The sequence below is a fragment of the Drosophila teissieri genome, chromosome 3R (genome assembly GCF_016746235.2).
Source record: "Drosophila teissieri strain GT53w chromosome 3R, Prin_Dtei_1.1, whole genome shotgun sequence".
Lineage (NCBI taxonomy): Eukaryota > Metazoa > Arthropoda > Insecta > Diptera > Drosophilidae > Drosophila > Drosophila teissieri.
The window spans coordinates 5,316,572-5,330,032 of NC_053032.1; the positions used below are offsets into that span (position 1 = coordinate 5,316,572).

General features: G+C 42.0%; 1 protein-coding gene across 2 annotated transcripts in view; it reads right to left on the reverse strand.

Annotated features, from left to right (window-relative positions):
- LOC122620578 overlaps positions 1 to 1,326 on the reverse strand; it is a 77,052-nt gene extending 75,726 nt beyond the window's left edge. For both annotated transcript variants that reach the window (XM_043798108.1, XM_043798107.1), the window contains exon 1: positions 1,167 to 1,326. In XM_043798108.1, the coding sequence (XP_043654043.1) occupies positions 1,167 to 1,326 (160 nt within the window). The remainder of the gene's footprint in view (positions 1 to 1,166) is intronic.
- Positions 1,327 to 13,461: the final 12,135 nt, after the last annotated feature.

Genomic DNA, 13,461 nt, shown 5'->3' on the forward strand with positions numbered 1-13,461 from the left:
ATAAATGAGACAAACCGTGTGATTTGGCCCCCTCCGGGCCACAAAGGACTTTCATTTTGATCACAAAATAGAAAAGTGTAGAGGTTACAAGGCCATCCGTCCGCCGGTGGGTGTGGCTCAAGTGCCGTGAAAACGTCCTGCTCAAATAGAAATTAATTATTCCGATAAATTTGATGCGGGGTGAAGGAAAGAAGAAAAAAGACGAAAAAAGACGAAAAAAGACTGGAAACTCTAACAAAAGTTTATGAATATTTGTGCTAATGGCCCGGCCGCAGATTGAACTTTTCGCCCACAGCTGCTGCAAATAAATAAATTAAAATATGTGTCCAACAGGTATTCGCAACTCGGGACCTGGGCGCCTCCTTGAGCCTGTCGCCACAACAGGACTTATCCGCTTCTATAAATATTCTGCTCGACGCAGCCAAAGTTATGGCAAACTCTTGCAATTAAACTGTCAGACTTATGAATTCATTAAATATTTTAATTGTAGCTTTTGAATAATTAAAATTTCATTTATATGGCCGCACACACAACTCAAGCCATAAATCTGCGATTAATTAAAAGACCTGCTCTCAGCTTTCCTGTTATCCGTTTCTCGTTACCCGTTCGCGGCATCCTGGGCGTATACGTATTGGCAATTAAACGTAATTACAGAAACATAACCGAAACTTGATTGAAAAATGTTTCGACTGCTTTGAATCTTCAGTTGACAGCGATTTGCAATTTATGCAAATCATGGCGCTCCAGGTGAGCGAGAATAAAAGAAACCGCTATTCGCTGACTGGATTGTTTTGCCTAACTTTGAATTCGAATCGCACTTGGATTCGCATCGACACAGGAAGAAAAAGGAAAATTCTTTATAATATTAAAATAGTGGTAAATGTTATTAAGGGTTGTGCTTAATCATAACGAATTTCCATGTTGTTATCACTGATTTCATTAAAAGACAGCTGTTATCTTTTCCTTGATGAAGGAAGAAACAAGTTGCATGTCTTAAAAGTAAGTTAGTGTAAATCAGGAAACTTATGTAATTGATAGATTTTCAATAATTCAGAATACATATTATTTTGTTGGTGAGTGTACAAACCAAATCGTGACACTTTCGGCTTTTGTATGGTGCATCTAATACGAGTTCTTATTTTTTCAGTGCATTCAAATCCACTCACCTGGATCATCGTCGTCGTCCCAATCGATTTGACCGGAAGTTAGACTGATGTGTGCCGCGAACAGGAAGAGCGTGAACAAAGCCATGCAGCTTCGTCTGATGTTGGCGTTGTAGGAAGTTGTTAGGGGCATTGTGGAAGTCCTTTTCGCTGGAAAATCCATTGTGTAAAGTGTAGCAATTTATATGCAGGCTCGAATCGTATTTCAGAGTGTTTACCACCTCTGCGCTGATGCTGTTCTCAATTTAATTTTCTCGAAAAAGTGCGCTCACGCGAGCCCTTTTATCGGAGCTGCTGGCTCCTTCGAAGAAGTATTACCTAAATTTCGGCGAACCTCTGGCTCCCTCCTCCACTTCCTCCAGCTGGGCTGATTCGGAATCCTGGGAGTGCGCGGCTTTTTGCTCTCGACTCCAACCACTACTAATTAAGTTGTTTCATTTTCAATTTTTGCCCCGGGCACAACTTTTGCGCTCCTGCTGTTGATTTTGCTGCCGTTGATGTTGCTGCTGTTGATGCTGCTGCCGTTGATGTTGCTGCCGCTGCGTTGGACTCAAGTGTGCGAAGCTCTCGAATCGTTGCATTGTTTTTCCGATTTCAATTTTCTGCAAAAGGTTGAGAGGTCGGAGAAAAAGAGAGGCGAATAGAATCATAATTTGACGTTTGCTGGGGGAAACACAAAATCCCTTTTAAGTGGATTAATAGTAAGCTAATTACAAGTTAGCTAATGAGATAATAATGCCGCTGTAAGGTGCTTCTTTTTTGTTTTAGTTAATGAAGGCAGTGCATTAGTAGTTTAGCTTGCGGTGAGTTTAAAATTCTCAACATATTCGATATTTTCTGTGAACGCATACTTCCTAAATCTATATCATGATATAATATATGTATATGTATTTAATTAAAAGCAAGTGTATAGTTATGGGACTACAAGGGGTTGTAAAGATAAAGATCCCTCTCTAAGAGAAAAAAACCCATGCGAGTCTCAGCTGAATTTGTGTAACAACGCTTTCATTTCGATAAGAGTCATTAAACTTATTTTACTTTGTATTCGTTAGGCATAATTAAGAAATTTCTGCCTAGGCTTGTAGTATATTATATACAAACTTTTACTCTTTGACCTAGTTTCCTGCAAGTTGTATCCACGTAAAAGCGGAAATTAGTTTCACTTTCGAAAGCTAACAAGCTGCGCAATGATGACGGGCTCATTGAACCCCAGTCTCCTTCCGCGGAGCACTTCTCACTTATTTTGGCCTCCGAAAACGTTGCCTACATTCCGGGGCTCTATCTGCAGTGTCTAATTTGGCATGGAGGGATGGTGGCATGCAGCACATCCACATCCACGACCCCTTCCCTTCCCCGCCCAGTTTATTATGCGCACTTCAAACTTTAGACAACGCGGCAGCACCAGGAGCAGCAGCTACAGCCCATTGTTGTACATGTTGGCAAACATCTCACGCCATGGCTGCCTGCACATCCCAGCCGCCCAGGCCGAAAAACACTGGCACTCGGACAAAATTGGATACCCTCAGTCTAATTTATTACATTACAATTATGTTTGACTGATTTCGCAGTTTAGCTTTAAAAAAAAGCTTTAAAAAAAAATTATGAAAATAATCAAAAGGGTACAATATTAGAGGAATTTCCGAAACCAGATAAATTAAAATCAACCGAAGTATTAGAGTAAGCTCTAAGTTGTTGCCCTAAAAACTGTAAAATTGAATTGTGTCTTTCAAACCATGAGATTCGAATAAATTTCTATTCAATTCCTAGCATAGCTCTTTTTTCTCAGCGCAGGCACTGCTCAGCCTTCAGCCATTCCCTGATGGTGGGGCTTCCTTATTTTATGCAGGCAGCCACTCACTCAAGTTTCGAGTGCAGCAGCGTCGCTGCAGCGAATTTTGTATACATTTCGTTTAATTTGGCCGCTGCCAAGAGCCCCTTTTTCAGCCCGCCGCTGAAAAAACTTTAGTGACACTGTTTTGGAAGGGGAAATGTAATGCAGAAAGAACAAAACACCGAGCTGGATAAAGGCACAAAAAAAACCAAAAAAAAAAAAACAGAAAAGGGGGACGTGTGGAGGCGAAAAACTGAAAAAGTTGTCTGCCGAAATCAACGCCACTTTCGCCACAAGCATTAAGCGTTGCATGCAAAATTACCAGCTAGTGGTTTGTATTTCCACTCTGATTGCTGTTTAACATGGTTACATTGTCCTTGGAACCGAAACAGCAACAGCAACAGCCACATCAACTGAAAATGAAACTGAATCAGAGTAAGAGTCCTGGAGCCGGAGCATCCTGGATTCCGTCGTGCTGTTTGAAACGTGGCCGCTTTGCTCGTTTTTGATGGTTGTTTCGGTAACGATGCATGTGCATCAACATCTATGGTGGCCGTGCATCATGACATGCTCTAGTTGCGAAACTTTTATACTTTTCCACTTTTTGCCCTGCCCAGGCTCTTTTTTATCGCTCTATTTATATGCATATGGGACAAGTGGCGTACAATGCGGGGTCGAAAGGAAATCGGAATGGGAAACACGAATTCACTGATGCACAAACCCAAACTTTGCCCCTGGCAAAGTCCTGGCAGGACAAACTAATTTGCGCTTAGACTGGGGACCATAACAAAAGTTTGCGCCTAAACACTCACTTGAGTGGAGGTGAAACCGGTTTTCAGGAACTTATGCACGACAAGAGGCGAACGGCAAACATGTGCGGTTACTTCATCAACATTTCACGCTCGACTTGACCAGCTTGGATGGGTAGAAAATGGTAGAAAAACTGCCAAGGCACGCAGCAAAAATGTATGCAATGCCGGCTGCTGATCCCTATTCCCTCTTCCCAGCACTGTGCCCCATTTCCCTCCTGCCTCGACAGTCTCACCTGGCCGGCAAAATAAACTCGACTCAACTGTTGGAAATCAACTAGCTGCTGCCCCCAACCCTGCCGAGCACGTGGCCCAAAGTTTGCCTTTAGCTCGGCGACTCTCGTTCCTTTTTGCGGCTCCTCCTCCTGGGCAGCGCAAATACTTGGCAGTGAATGTGCTCTCGGTCCGTATATATTCATACGAGTATTTGTCCAGGTATGAGTCCATGTAAGCATTTATCGGTCAGCACTCAATGCCTGACCGAAAACCTTTTCGGCATCTCAGCAACGGACAGCGGGAATTTTTAGCCAAGCTTGTAACCCAGCCTTTGATAGGGCTGACTACTTCTTTTCATATATTTATAAGAATTGCTTTGTTAAAGAACATTGAGTAACGTACTTTGCCAATAAAAATATTCCTTTAATTACGTCGCGAGGATTAAGCAAATACAAAATATGTCCCTACACAGAAAATGGGCGTGGAAAATATATTAAAATTCGAAGAAAATAAAAGGGTCAATCTGAGATGCAATATCAAACAATGTCTGATAGAAAATGGTTTAGCCACTTATTTATAACATTTTCTGATCAAAGGTAAAAATAAGCTTAAGTACAGAAGTATCTTTTACATTTTGTATACAAACATGGTGTACGGTACTTAAGCATCAACATATTTCAATTTCATTCGAATAATTTTTAAAAAAGCGTCCAATGCGTAATTTATTTTATGGCTGTGGTCGTCCTTTAAGCATTTCTCCATTCCGCGTTCCTGCCTTTTTCTGGAACCATGCAAGTCATCGATTTGGCACGTTTTGTGGGTTCGCAGAGCCAAGAGATGTCGTGCCAGGAGCTCCTCAGATCGCGATCTCCGCTTTCGTGCAGCAATTCGGACAACGAGTTAAAGTGTTTCGCCACGCACTTCAATAAAAACACCTACACGTACACAGCCGGTAAGCAGCTAGTTTCGTGACGACGACTCCGGCGATACGCATACGCAATGTGGGCCAGCGGCGGAATAAAGTGGCGCAGTCTGCTGGCAGCATATATTGTGGGCATATCGTGTGGGTATATCGTGTGGGTGTGTGGGTGTCTGTCTGCGGAAGTTTTTGCCATCCTTCTGGCTGCGCCATGTGTTCAAGTGCTTAATAACTAAATGCCATGTAGTGGCTACCCAAATCCAATAAAATATTCGGGCAGTCGGTGGCTTACACCCTGGTGGCTGCGGTGGCTACAGCTTAGTAAAATGGCTCGTATTCAAAGATAATTAAAAACTGATAGCAAAGCCAGCACCGCCTAGAATAATAAGCTCGTCTGATCGTGAAGGGCTAGACTTTAAAAGGTACTCGTAGGAGAAGGAAGCGTATCTGACTATATACAGTATACATATTCTTGATCAGGATAAATAGCAGAGTCGTTTGGCCGTCCGTATGAACGTCTCAAACTCAGGAACTATAAAAGCCAGAAGGTTGAGATAAGGCATGCAGATTCGAGAGTTTTTTTTTTACTGATGTTGCCACGCCAACAAACTGTCCAAAACTATAACCTCCAATCCTTTGAAATATTTATTAATTTTTTTCACGATTTATTTCACCATTTCTATTGATATACCAGAAAAATGTTGAAATTTCAAAGTTGCATAACGGGTATCAGATAGTCGGGGACCTGGACTATAGCGTTCTCTCTTGTTTTTAAACTATGAATACAGGCATGTGTTGCGGAATTTCTATCTCATTATTTGCAGGGCATATCTCTTTCAGAGTCGATATCTATATTGTCTTCATTCAGAAGTTTGCGCAGTAAAAGAGATATTTGCATTCATAGTTTAAAGTACATAGGAAAGTTTATACGTTCTTTATCAGAATTTGCAGCCGATGCAATAAAGCCATGCCAGCCAGTACATTCGTATGGGAACTAGATTGTCACTTTCAACTAATTTCCCAAAAGTCTTTTTTTGTTGGAAATATATTTATTAAATTTGGTAATAGCGGATCGGACCACTATATCATATAGGACTATTCGAAAGAATAATATTCTTGCTTAAAGCGGCAATATGTTTTCCATTCACAATCAACATAAAACATATTTATTAAATTATTTTCAAGTATTTTGTGTTCTATATCATAAACTTTTGTAGGCTCTTTTTCATTTTAAATAAGAAAACATACATTTTTCATTTTTATACTAATTCTAAGAAAATAATAAAATCATTTCAAAGCAATAACTGAGCTGCAAAGTTTTCCGCAGAACACGCTCCCTAATTAGATAACAACATTAGCAGCTTTTAAATTTCACAGCGCTGTAACCCCAAGGCCTTTGATTAAATATTAAGCGCTTAGTTGCCTACATTTTTAACGTTTCGACATGATCCACCCTGAAAAACCCCAAGCAGTCAGGTGTCAATGTCGCAACCCCAGCTCCGTAATTGCCAGAGACACCAAGGTCGTTGAAGGCAGAGGCGTAGCCTTGTTTGGCAATTTCCAGATGTGTGTGGCCAGGAGCAGATACACACTTATGTATGCGGACAATGGTGGAGCTGGAGCCGAAAGTTGGGCCCCAAAAAACGGCAGAAGTAGCAAATTGGCGGCGACATTGACAAGGCGGAATGTGGGGGACATCCGGGCCACTACGACGTACTCAGAGCCAGACTCCGGGCCCTGCTACAAAGTACACAAAAAGTTTTCTAATTATTTTGTCATTAAACGCACACAGAGCCACGCTCACAAATAGACACTCAAGCAGGCAGCCTTGTTTACAGGCATACACATGTTTGCCGAGCCATAAAAAGGGTTGGGTTTTGGATATCCGAAAACCCACCGGAAATACATGGGGAGTTCGGTCGGAGGGGCGGAGCCGAGGGAAAGTGTCCTTACCAAGAGGCAACTTTTTCTCCTAATTGTTTCATTTCATGAAACGGAGGTAAGATATTTCGGCAGCTGTGCGTGTGTTGCCCCGGGCACTCGCACACTCACACACCCTCGCACCAGCGCTCACACTCGCACACATTGCATTAAAACAAGACATCACCCCGCACTCACACTCACACTCGAAATCGCTGCATATAAAGCGATTAACACGACGAACGCTCAAGAGGCTCGGGAATTAGGACGGGAGTTCAAGGGGTTCAAGGATCCAAGGACGAGCAGGGAGGCGGGGGGAGTCGCAGGGAGACGCAGGAGGGAGCGTCTCGCGTGACTGTGGCTGTCTTTCCTTGTTAAACAACAATTTGTTGAATTATTATCATACACCGCCAACCCTTCACCGACACAAACACGGACCTGGGAAAAGCCTTCAGCATCCCGACAGTGTTGCTAACTACATATATACTTCGAAGGGAGCTAAAAATATTAGGTCCAAAGTTTTTATTCTAGAAATAGCACACACTTTGTCTGGGCAAATCAATATTTTTTCCACTCATAGTTTGTTTTAATAACCTAATGAAAATACCCATCCTTACCATGCTAACCATACTTCAAATAGTTATAAGGACGTTATTGTCCATAGTTACATGATTACATGAGATTTGGTATTTGATTTGATTTGATCATGGCAATCAAATCTTTATTTCCATGGTATGAGACTTAACAAATTTTTGACCGAATTAACTGACATTTCACATTAGCTCCTAGTACACTTAATGCAATCGAATTGAATAGAATTACCTTGAAATATTTTAAAGAAAACTCAATTTCACGGACATTTGAGGGCTCGAAAACAGTCGTATTAGGCCAAAGAAAAGCGTTCTTAACATTTCCGCCACCACTAAGGGCTATTCAAGTGCATGTGGGTGTGCTTTGCTCACTTCGACGGCAAGTCAAATATGTTTAATAGCTAACTCGCTGTATTTGTGCGTCAGCATTTCCTCCTCAAACACTCGAAGCAAATAAAGCCGTGTGCTTTGTAATTTCAGCTAAAAGGCAGCTGCCTTCCGGTGACTAAGGTTTAAGTAGTGGTATGCGTCGGGAAAATGATGTTTGAACCAGCTTATCTGGTAAAATGCTTTTACATTACAATTGTCACGCGGAATAATAATTCGTTCTTGCCAATTGTTTGGCCTAATTGGCCAACGACTTACTGAACGCATCGGTGATAACGCATTATTGCGTTCATGGATTTCAACTCTTTATTGATTCACTCTGCTTCACTTGCAAATAGCATCGACTAACAAATTAGTAATGACAGCAATGGTAGAAGGTAGCGACTTACTTTTCGCTGAGTCCATTAATGGATCCGGAAAACCCATAAAGTAAAAAGTATTTATGCGTTATTTAATAACATTTCACTAAAACAAGTTGAACTATTTACGGATTGAAAGTTTTAAATCGCATAAATAATTTCACTTAAAGAGAATAATACCGAATACCATTCTATTTTAACCTTTCACTATTTTCTTTAGAATTTTTACACATAATCGCGGTCGTTCTTTCGACCCAACCCATGGAAATCCCCTTTTAATGCCTAAACATCAATATTTAATTCGAATTCCGTTGCTAACTGCTGTCTAGGCGTATATATAATATATCGGAATATTTCTGAGCAATCCACAAATTGCGCGTTTGTAAGTGAAAAAGCTGTGCGATTACTCAAGAGAGCAACTTTCGGATTCAACTGCAGCAACTGCTGTCAAAATGTCATAAATTGAAGCGCAGCTACGCTCGGCAAATAAAGCAGCCTCACACACACTCGCACATACAAACTTATCCAGTTGAACCCGGCGGAAGCCATTGCAGTGCATTGCGAAACTCACCCACACATCGCCATCAAGAAAACAATCAAAGTCCTTACACGGACACGCGGTCGCACACACACGGCCACACACTGTGCACACACAGTTGCGACTAAAATAGTAGCATCGAAAACTCTGCCATAAGCTACCGAAATCCACCAGCTAATGCCCGGTATTCACTTCAACAAAACTGCTGCCAAAACAAATATTCAAACGCAAAAACGTGTAAAAATGCTTCGTAGTTTGCGGATTAATGAAAGTCATATAAAATGAAATTATTCGATTAATCGGAGAAACAATTACAGCCTTCGAGATTTAAGATATTCTTTGATTGATTATTAATATCCCAGTGTTATTGTTTAAAGATATTTCGTTTATTTAAAATAAGTACATTTATAAAATTTACAGATTATTGACACTAATAAGTTTAAAACATATGTTTAATATGTTTATACATACAGCATATAATTGATGCACGAAATGTTGTATATCATTTTATAAAAATCCTCTTTTTTGTAATTAAGCTAACGTTTCGATATTGTTATTGACCCCAACTGTACCCAACAACAGCCCTCGCACACACGCTCACAAGCGGACAATTAAAAAGCCCAGGAGTAAATGCCGACTATTTGAGCCGCAGTTGCTGCGCTCGCAGATGTGGGTCCTCCGGGCATGGACTATGATTTTAGCTTTGTGGCTCCTGGGAGACGGGAACTCGGCCGCTGCATGGAAGTTATTGTAGTTTCATTGTCGCGCTACGGCTGCCAGACGCAATATATCGAAACATTTGCCGTTCGCCTTTCAAGTGGATCCGCACTCGCATTTGCCCCGCCGCAGCAGCAACTTTACTCAATTACGTGCCTTGCTGGCTGCTTCCTGGCCCAGGATCCCCGGATCCCCAGGATTCCCGGGACCCGGCTCACGATCCCCGGACACCTCTCCTCATCGATTCACGTCAACTACTTTGGCAGACTTTCTGAACGAGTTGAGCTCACCTCTCAGCTATGAAATCAACGACTTTAGTGCAAACTTTCAACAATTTGCGTTTTGGCCACGGCCTGGCACGTAAATGGGTATGGCCAAGGGGGCTTGCAAGCAGCAAATCGAAAGCGAAAACTTTCTGTGACTCAGAGCCCCTTGCCCAGCTCTCCCGGTTGGAGCTCAGGTGAGGATGAGGATGAGGATGCGCTGCCCGAGGTGAACTGCGAAGCAGGGGCAAAGTTTACCAAAGCTCCAGCCCAAATACCCAATGGGCTGTTTGATAAAAGTGACTCCCAGGGGCTACCCGTTTACATCTACATTAGCGAGGACGTCGGCATCGACAGCGATACCTCGCTATAAATGTAGTTCGATGTACTGAGAGAAACAGATAGATGTCAAAATCGTGGAAAAATTTTAAAAAAGATACCAAGGTCCATGCCAATGCATGTTATAAAATAACTATTTTTTGTAAATTTGTTAATGATAATGCTTATATAAAAAGTTTTTTTTTAAAAATTATTTATCATACTCCGAATAAATTATTTAAGCTTTCCAAAACGTTAAGTTCGTATATACTCGTACAATGAAACCGTGGGTATTTGCCAATTACTTTAAGACCCATAGCTTAATTAAAATGAAACTTATTGAAAAATACACTTCCTCCCCGAGTTTTCTCAGAAATCACCCCAAATCTTAAATAAAAATACCCACAGTGTACTGATTTCCGGTTTGATGAACTGTTGCAATAATATAGCGTTCGGAATGTCGTCTGGAGTTAAGGTGGTGACCCCGCCCACAGATGGCGCTGCCGAACTGCCAACATGCGATATTGTGCAAACAGTTGGGGAAAGTTTTAAAGTTTCCGACAGCCGCCATCGATTGCAGGCGAATGAAGGTGGTAACTAAATTATTTTGATGCCGGGCCAAGACGGTGGGTCCAACTCCCCAGATGACTTTGTATAAATTCAGCGAGGAAAAGTTAAGTCGCAACATGATGGGCGTGATGAAAGCCTAGGGGACTGGGGTATTCAGGTAGTCTGGGAGCGTGAATGTTAATTAGTGGCAAAGTTCAATATTTCAGAGTTTATCGAAAAGCTGATTCCTGGCTGATTCGCTGATGATGCGGCCGAGTGAACAATTTCGACTACTCAAGGTTAAAGGCACGAATCAAAACCCGATCGGATACGGTATTTAATTAATGAAGTTTCGGCCCAAGCAAATTGTTGATTTAACAAGCAAAACAGGGGAAGAAACAGAACGGGCACTCAATGCTCTTTGGAACTTACCACTTTGTGGCCCCTCATATTTCGTTTGACTGGAGCCCCCAGACAAATAATAACATTTCTATTAGTTGGTAAAGTTTCATTTCATTTCAACTTTGTTTCCGTTCGCCTCTCTAAGCGGGATTTTGATGGACTTCCAGCCAATTTCACCGATTTCATTGTTGACACAGCCGGGAGTCGGAGTTTCTGGGCGCAGAAGCTAAGAGTAACAAGTAAATTGGCCACTTTTGACACTTGCTAAATTGCTTTTTTTCAGCCATCCTGCCCGTTGCACGTTGTCAAGCATTTTGGCCCGCATTTCGATAGCCCCAGTTAATTGGCCCTTGGATTAGGCACACAAATCAGAACAATGAGCCCTTATGGGGTGTAATAAAATATTGATAATCACCAACTTTATATCAAGCACCATCGATCTTGCCAATTGAGTTAATACTGGTAGTCAATGCGGTGTATCAGTTCCGTTTTTCATCATCATAGTGGCGAATAGAATGAAAGTCAAATCCAGACCATGGACACCGTTGCGTGCGGGAATAAAGTATATTTTCAATATAAAGGACCCCGATCACCTGATTAGAACCCACTCGACTCGTAGGTCATATTTTCTCAGCTCCAATAAAACTCTGAACCAGTGAAATGGCCGATTTTGATTTGTATCGATGGACTCGACTGTCGTGCAACACCTCTATAAGGGGTTAGCCACATTATGGCCACCCTTTTGTCCACAGAACTTATGTTCGTTGTCAGTCATTTGTTTACATTTTATTGTTATTGTTGTCGTTGATGGGATTAATAAATTTTCCATTATCAAGATTTTCTGCACCGAGCTGCTCAGCGTGTAGATAATTCGACTGAGAGGAACGAGGAACTTGGGAACGGGGCCCTTGGCCATTTGTCTATCGGGCATTATTTTCTGGCTGGTTAAATTTATATACACACCGAATGCTGGTTAACGAGCGTTTCGCAGTCGACTTAAGTGCCACTTTTTATCAGCCCGTAAATTACAGCGACTGCCCGCGAATCATTTGATTTCTCAATTTTTAACAGCATCATTCATCTGCATTAAGCCCGCCAACGCGACTAATCACATAAATCACTTAACGGCCGCGCGGAAAACTGGCGAACCGTCTTAGTTGGTAGTAGTTGGTCTAGACTCCAGTCCGTTCGCGGCTAATGCAATCATGTCAGGAACACTGTTGCCTGCTTTATATTCCAAAGAGCTGTTGGATTTGGCCAGTAAAAATAGCTTAAACAGAGACCGTTTTATAGTTCTCTAACGTAAAACGGGATCTATACATTTGCCATCCGACTAAAATGTCTACTAACTTAATACTTATTCCAATATATTATTAAAAGAAAACCCTAATCCATGTATCCGAATCGTGGAATCACCAAACATGTTTCGTTCTGGTGTTGAAAATATTATCTGCTTCTGCAGAATAGCTAACTGATTTTCACTGGATAGCAGTCAGTGGATCCGTTGGACTGCCACTAATAGTTTTTATACAATTGCCATCCGACTAAAATGTCTACTAACTTAATACTTATTCCAATATATTATTAAAAGAAAACCCTAATCATCCATGTATCCGAATCGTGGAATCACCAAACATGTTTCGTTCTGGTGTTGAAAATATTATCTGCTTCTGCAGAATAGCTAACTGATTTTCACTGGATAGCAGTCAGTGGATCCGTTGGACTGCCACTAATAGTTTTTAAGTATAATGCAATAAAGATGAAAATCCGAATCATGCTTCATCAACATCAACGTCAACAATATAACCATCCCCCCGCCGGAGACAGCGACTTATCACCGGAGTTGCCAGTTGGTCGGGGGCTTCGAAGTCGGGATCTGGAAGGAGGGGTTTCTACTGTGGACTTCTAAGGGAGGCGCAATGTTCGTCAGGCCGTCAAGGGCTGCTGCGTAGCCCCTGGTCGACAATTCAATGTCCTGCTCAATTTGTCCGCATGAAAAGTGGGCGGCAGGCTGGTGGCCCTCGGCCTGTGCTTATTTGTCAACAGAGGAGGCTTCAGCGGCCCCCAGTTACAGCTGCTGCCCAGTGAGCTGATGCAGCTTAGACGCCCAAGTGCATAGCACCACGACGAACCGACGGACTCTTTGTCTGCCTTGCACTTAGAGAAAATAAGAGGGATGAAAACTTTATGGGTAGTTTAGTGATTTATGTTTGATAAAAAAGTATTTTCAGACAGAAATATAATTTACTATTTAAGCGAACACTTTTGTGTAGACTTGTTTATTAAACAAAAATTTGTGTGCAAAAATAAACATTTTTTCCTGATTGTGGGTGCCTCTCAAGCGGCCTTTGCTGCCGGATTCCTATGAAAAAGCGCAGCCAGCGGCTCTGGCATGGCCTGTTCTCTGTACCCTGTTCCCTGGCCTCTGTTCCGTGGCCTCTGTTCCGTTCTGGCCCGGTGCTGTATCCTCTATCTTCCGT